Source organism: Betta splendens, chromosome 21 (assembly GCF_900634795.4).
Source record: "Betta splendens chromosome 21, fBetSpl5.4, whole genome shotgun sequence".
In the NCBI taxonomy this organism is placed as follows: domain Eukaryota; kingdom Metazoa; phylum Chordata; class Actinopteri; order Anabantiformes; family Osphronemidae; genus Betta; species Betta splendens.
In genome coordinates this window covers 4,119,676-4,127,160 of record NC_040899.1, presented here as the reverse complement: position 1 = coordinate 4,127,160, position 7,485 = coordinate 4,119,676, and the positions used below count along the sequence as shown (strand labels likewise).

Below are 7,485 nucleotides of genomic sequence, written 5' to 3'. Positions count from 1 at the left end.
CAATTCATTTAGTCATTTTTAAAGTGAATTTACCTCACACGCTAAAAACTAGTACATTCTAAATAGGTCACACATACTCCAACATCACAACACTTTTTATATAAACTCAAAAAAAAAGTAAACAAATAATAAACATTGCAAATGTATGTTATCCAAACGAGGCATTGGCAGAAAGTAATCACATGTATTAATATAATAAATATAATTATCACAAATCAGTTATGCTCCATCCAAATATTATCATAATGTCACAGAATATTTTCCTGACATTTGTTCATTATTTGTTTATTACTGTTTCGCTTTCGAAGGTCTTCTTTTACCCACAATGCACAGCGAGGCAGCCACGTACACGTACGTCTCTGCACTGTTAGTGGTTCGCTAGCTGCCGCTGCACAGAGCTGCATGTTTCATTCACATGATGCTTCATTGGTTTGACACGTAAGTATCGCCCAGATACATGCTTCGGTTCGTCAGACATGAGCGCGTTGTTTAGTTTATTTTGACTTTGTTTTAATGTGCGAGTACGCAAAGTAGCCATTAGCTACGTGACCTGCTGCAGCTAGCAGGATGCAATGTTGATGAGCAAGCTAATGGGGTTAGATGCTAACGTGGCTAGCCTGCTGATCTGCTCACTGCAGCTGGCTTCCTATAACTGCCACTAAATCCACCAGAAACGCGAGAAAAGCAACATTTGAAAGCGGTGCACCAAGTGTTTCTGTAACAGCTTTGCGTTAGCATATGCAGCTAACATTAAATATAGCTAGTTGTCGTTCTTGACAGTCTTGTTGTTAGCTTAGCTTGCCAAACTGAATATGTTTACCCTGATACAGGGATATGACTTAATCAGACTGTAAAACGTTAGCAGTGCTGGCCTGTATGTATCGTGTTGACACTAAAAATACGTTGCACCTTGTCGCCAGTCACTTCCTATTAACAGACATAACCTGTCTAAGGAGCTGTCCATGGTTCTAGCAACTGACAAACCGACAGGTTTTTGTTTATTATTTCATTAATCCATTCCTTAACTGTTTATTTGAGCAGACTCAGGACAGAGCAGTAAAGACAAGCTAGAAGAAATAACAGCAATGCATCTACAGTAGCTGTGAAACCACTAAACTACAGTAGCAGCACAGTAATGTGACGAGGACAGTGAAGTAGTGTAGTAACAACACAGGCAGTGCAGGCAACTAAAATAATGTAACAACACACTCAGAGAAGATAATATACATAAGATCTACGGACAAAAACAATTTGTAAAGCAACAGAATTTTCACATTACCCATGATTGGACTGAAACTTAAATTTGATTCAAACATTTCATTGGTTTCCAAGTTGGAAAGGTTGAATTGTCCATGTGCTATTTTCCTAAAAACAATTTTTTGGATAATTGAGCACAGGGTCAGGACAAGGGTGAGACATTAAATTGCTGGTTTCGTCTGATTACCTGTCCAAAACAAACAATAGAGCGCTTTGAGGCTTCAAAATAATCAGTTCAAATTATCTGAACTCCAAGTGTATAAAAGCATTTTAGACCTGAATATCTGACTTCGGCTATGTATTATACTTCACTTTTGAATGTTCTAAATTTTATGGCTATTTTCTTAATTTATGTTTTTCCCTGTGTCTGTTTGCAGATCTTCAGTGGCATTGCTTTAAGATGTCGATGGTCTTGTTTGCATCTGTGGTTCGGGTTGGGGACGGTCTCCCTCTTTCTGCCTCCACAGACTATGAGCAGGACAGAGAACTTCAGGAAACGAAGAGGCACCTCAAAGGTCTCTCCAAGAAACTTGGCCAGTTCCCCGACCGCTGCACACTTAAGACTGGGCCGTACAATGTCAAGTAGGTTATACTGTGTATTGATGAAGGTGTAGATAATATGTACAAGTTTACCTGTTAAGGAACATTTGCATGCAGTTGATGTTGAGTTAATTGTACAATTGTGACATTGTAATTTGTAATTTTTCTTCATATTCATTCAATGTGACCCATGAATAGGAAAAAAAGTGTCTGCTGACAGTTTGCTTCCCTCTCCACACAATTCTGTTGGAAAATGCTTTATTTAATTCATCTGAATTGACAGCTAGGGTTTCTTTTGAGGTCTCAGCCTGTTTCTGAAAGGGCTCCAGTGCTCAGGGAAATGCTTTGAATCTCTTTCAAGCAGTGTTTGTTTAGAGCTAATTGGTCTTATTAAGATAGAGGCCATGACCTCAAAGGAAACTCAATCAGCCATCAGTGAGCTAGCTGAACCTTTCAGCCGGAGCCTCCTTTGACTAGAGTCTCTTTAATCAGTAAAAGCCTGAAGCATCTGAAGACACTGAAGGTCAGAATGAGGCAGGCGGTGTTTAAAGTCATGGGTTAATTTGTTCTATGATATTTATTACTCTTTAGCAACAATCTATGATACATATTTGGCCATAACTAGATTTATTCTATATTTTGTATAAGTCATTTAAAGTCATTTATTTTTTCAGTTTTTGTTGTGCATGTTCTGTGGTATATATACACAGAAAACTGGTCATTGTGGTATTTGCAAACATTTTGGCATCGTACTAAGACAGTACTTGGTAACCTACTGTTTGGTAGATATCACAGCTTGTTAATATTTTTGTAGCCAACTGAGAATTCTTCTAATCATGATTTAGACATTTGCACCCACTCTTCCTGCTGCTCACTTGAATATCTGAGATATTTTTAAGCTGCCTTGCACACACAGCATCTTTAAAATCTACCCACAGATTTTTAATAACGTTCAAGTCAGGGACAGTGAGGGCTTCGGGGGCCGTATCTCTTTCTGTTCACTTCAAGATGCACTAAAATATGTGATTTGCTCAGGGGCAGTCAAACTTCTGCAGACAACTTTATACACAATTGATGTCATGAAAACTGCAGAAGACAGAAACTGTGGCATTAAGTCCATTTTCAAATTCATCCTTTTGGAGCCTTTGAATCTTGCGTGTCTTTTGTTTTTTATAATGATTTCTTTGTAATGGTTTCTCATGAAAGGCACCATATAAACAGTTATTCAATGTAGAAGTGATATTAACTCATATAACCATTGACATCACATTCTTAACATTCTGTGTGTAGCCTTGGCTACGGTAGCACTAGTGCCGAGTTTTAGTTTTGTCAGTTCTACTACTGTTTTATGTCTCCCTGAGTTTCCCTGAGAACAAGTTCATTAAAGGCAATCCTCTTTGTGCCTGTGTGGGTGTTTCAGCTTCACAAGCTCACTGGGTGTTGGATACCTGATGGTGTGTACCGCAAACTACCCCAACGTGCTGGCCTTCTGCTTCCTGGACGAGCTACAGAAGGAGTTCATCGTTACATATGACCCCAAACGTATCAACAGCGCCGTGCGGCCGTACTCCTTCATTGAATTTGGTGAGTTACTGTATCAGTTGCTCATTACAAAGGCCGAAACAGGTTTGTTCATTAGACATCTAATGAGTTTAGCTGCTGTTTAAACATGGCTGGTTTTGTCTGAACGTCTTACTCAAAAGCTCGATTTGGCCCTTTTGCGTCACCCCGTGTTAATAACCGCCTGCTTGTTGTGCCCACTCTCTCCAGACACTTTCATCCAGAAGACCAAACAGCGCTATAACAGCCCTCGTTCCCTGTCCACCAAGATCAACCTGGCTGACATGCAGACGGAGATCAAGCTGCGACCGCCGTACCAGCTCTCCCCTGAGGACCTGCGGGCCATAAATGGCTTCTCTGTGCACACGACCTCCAAGTACAAGGGGATCGGTAGGACACGAGCTGCTGCTGCATCTGCATCATTTATTCTAATCCGAGTATTTCCAACTCAAACTGTTTTACTCCTTGAATCAGTTTGTGCAGTGGTTAGATATCTCTCGACTCCGTCAACAGTTTCACTGGCTCAGACTTCTTCACTCCTGTGTTACTCCAGAAAAGAAGCTTTTTGTACACACTGTCACAGCTCAGCCGCCCCAGGCTAAGCGATGCCACCTCGGGTCACTTAGCCTGTTGTGCCCCCTCTGACATCCACTTTAGATCAGCCCTCCACGCTTTGTTCACTCTGTTGGTTGCCCTTGCCACTCTCTTTCTAGCATCATAAATCATTTTGTCGCAGGGAGTGAAGTATGCTAATCTGATAATACTGATGCATCGCTCTCTTTACCTTGCCACAGTGTGTCAGGTGTATGCTATTTAATTCTAATTGCTATGCAGGTATTTAGCCTTTATCTTGAAGGTATATGCATTGTATAAAATGTTGTATACTCTGTGAAGCAGTTTTGTCCTTGTTGCTTTTGGTCATCTTTCAGGGCAGAGTTTGCTAAATATGTAATTCAGTGTCCTTTCATCCCTTTCAGCTCCCACACAGATGCTGGAGCCAGTGACTCTCCCAGGCATTGTGTCCTGTGTACTCAGTATTCTCTGTGGAGGCCTGAACCTGCTGCGAGGAGTGCACGCAATAGAGAGCATACTGCAGGTGAGCGCCCGAGAGGAACTGACACAAAGCAAAATCAGTTTGTCCTACGGCGAAATGCAGGCGTCCAGCTGGGTCTGTTGTCTCGGGTTTAGCCGCCACTTGTATTGGTAATAACAGACTGTCAGTTCATCACTGACGTTACTGGCCACATGTCAAACCATGGACTGCACAGTTAGAGCTACTGTGACTAGTCTGATGTCCTCCCAAACCTTAATCCTACCCTTAGAGTTTGTAGATGTCTTTCAGCTTTACTCCAAAATAGCAGATTTTTCTTTGTTATATTGGTTTTTAGACTTGTGCTAAAGCGGGTTCTGCTCTCTGTGTCTTCCTGTCTGCAGAATGATGATGAAGACTTTAATTATGTGATTGCCTTCTTCCTTGGGACAACAGCCTGTCTGTATCAGGTAAGAGCAGCCATGTCCGGCTGACTAACAGCTCAGCAGCTAGCCAGCCTTAGCAGAAACTCCAACTACATGCGTAAAGTGACAGGGAAACAAAGTCAGAGGGAGCAGCCGTGATGAAAACCTGCCACTGGGCTGAGATTCTCCTGTGCTCTTCTGCTTTCAGTGCTACCTGTTTGTTTACTCCTCAGTCTGGAGGAACAGCAAGTCGTTCCTGGCGTTTGCACTTATCTGTCTGTCCAACATGTATCTGTATGAACTCAGAAACATGTGGCAGATCCTCTTCCATGTGGCGGTGGGGGCTTTCATGACGCTGCAGATCAGACTGAGACAACCGCTGGGCAAAGCACCAGACTATAATGTCTGACAGGGACCTGAAACACACCAGCTTCCGTCAGAACTGTGTCGCACACGCTGGAGTGACACCAGCCAGTCTCGGGACGAAGTGGGAATGAGTCTTCCCCCAGTTCAGGAAGGACATTCTTGCAGCTACAGAGGAGCGCTGTCAACTGGAACCCAGGGAGCAAATCTCAGCGTGGACACTCTGCAACAGCCTGAATTGTTTTTTTTGTTGGATTCAATACGAAGGTTGTCGCCATCACATCGTTGTCAGATCAACACGTCTACTTTATTTGCATCTACACTTTAGGGCTGAGTCCTGCTTACAGAATGTCCAGTTTTTGCGTTCTACCTTATCTGCACCCCAGAGATTACACAATGAAACCAAACCAACATTATACATATACATTTCCAGACTGAAAATGTTGAATCATAGTAGATTTAACGACTGTTAGTCAGTCGTCATTGTAATGTTTAAGTTCAGCATCTTTGGTTTGGTCAACATAAATTAAACACATAATAACATATAGGTTAATTACAAATTTACAACTTTAAAACAAGATGAGGATAAAAGAAGGTTGGTCCATTTGTTCTTTGCTTACCCATGTACTTCACCCATGGGTACTTGACCCAACGCAGGACTCGGGCGCCTAATATGCAATGCTGCCTGGTGTGTGTTGCCCTTTTTCAGCTTGTGTGGATTCTGTTCTGAGGATCCATGAGTCTTGCATGTGTAACCTTTTGGACAGTTAATTTTGCTATTTATTTAATGAATGTACAGCAAAGATTTATACAGATTTTAATACTTTGAGTTGTTCCGATTGCTCTGTTTTTATTAACAAAGTGGCATGTAGTGATCAAAGTACTACTGCTTCAGCTGACAGCCTCTTAGTGTTGTACCTGCTTCCTCTTATCAGTGACTGTGTTAATAAACAGGTCTGTTTTGGCAGCAGTAAAGGTCCCTGCTGTGTTGTTGAGGCTCTGGCCCAGTTCTCCTCCTCGGTTTGGACATGGAGGTATGTATGAGGCACTAACCCTTTGTCTGTTCGCTGTACATTAACAAAAGTCATCACCAATGAGCTTTTTTTAAAGATTCCAGCACATTTCTAGAAAATGAGACTTGTCTTGTTCATGGGTTGACACAAATCTACTGGGTCTTTGTTTTTAATCGTTGTTCACTGGATGGAGTTAAATGTGAAAACGAAACGGAGCCACGCAGCTCCACTCCATGTCCATCTTGCAACTGCACTACAGAATTACTGAGAGACACTTGAGCCTCGTATGAATCATCGTGTGTTCTGAGTAACGTCTGCTTTCCAGCAGCGGTACCACACCTACATGACCTCATAGTTGGGTTCACAACACGGCTCGGAGCAGAGTGGGTTTACATTGTGCATCGATGCTCAGAGTGTCGCTGTTACAGTGAATGTGAGGTGTAGCTGCGTTATGTAAAAACTGTTTTACATGAGACTAGAATGACTTGAATAACATCTCACTTCATCTGTTGCACATGGAGATGCACATTCATAATGAAATGACGTGTTCTCCCACTGCACATTGCCTCTGAGCTCAGCTATGACACGCTGAACATTAAAGAGGCTGGTCCATTAGCGTTTCAGCAGTATCCTTTCTTAAACCGCAAAACAAATCTATTTTTATCATGACACTGCTGTGGCTTAATGAGACATTTGATGGGAGCTGATGCTGCTGAGCTGTAATTGTGGAAAGGATTAGAGGATTGAAATGTTCCCATAAGAAGAAATCCGGATCCGTGTCCTTTCATAGCTTAAAAAAACATTTACCTAACCCCGGAGGCTGCAAAACTGCTGAGCTCGCATTAATTCCTCCTCCATCCAAGTCATTTTTTCTCTTTGGAGCAACAACAAGCAACAGATTGCCTCATGATTCAGAGGCAGCTGAAGCACTTCCCATGCTGCCCTTTGTGACTTCATCTGGAACGGAGTTATGGTGATTATGATGATTGTGCTCTATGCACTTGGTGGGTCGGCCATGCTAAGGAACAATCCCCTCCACATGTAGGCTAATGGGCATTATTGCATTATTTCCTGAGCGCGGAGCATGTGCTTTTTCTGATAAAGGGAGCCTGCAGCTGTAAATTGCCAACTACTTGAAGCACAGTTTGAGGGAGGCGCGTCAAATGAATGTCAGGATTGTTTTGGAGGCAAAGTTCTCGCAGTCGGGGGCCTCACAAGTTGCTTGTTCAAAAAGGTCAGAGTCTTTAAATGTGCCTGAGAATTTTCTTGACTCTAATGTGTCAGAAAAGTCAGGTAA

At 42.3% G+C, this 7,485-nt stretch overlaps 1 protein-coding gene across 1 annotated transcript; it reads left to right on the top strand.

Annotated features, from left to right (window-relative positions):
* The first annotated feature begins 318 nt into the window (after positions 1-318).
* sec22a (SEC22 homolog A, vesicle trafficking protein) lies at positions 319-6,154 on the top strand. The gene is made up of 7 exons (XM_029135929.3): positions 319-438; positions 1,635-1,839; positions 3,218-3,381; positions 3,568-3,747; positions 4,335-4,453; positions 4,792-4,857; positions 5,021-6,154. Exons 2-7 carry the CDS (start codon positions 1,658-1,660, stop codon positions 5,219-5,221), a joined length of 912 nt encoding a protein of 303 aa, XP_028991762.1. The 5' UTR covers positions 319-438; positions 1,635-1,657; the 3' UTR covers positions 5,222-6,154.
* Positions 6,155-7,485: the final 1,331 nt, after the last annotated feature.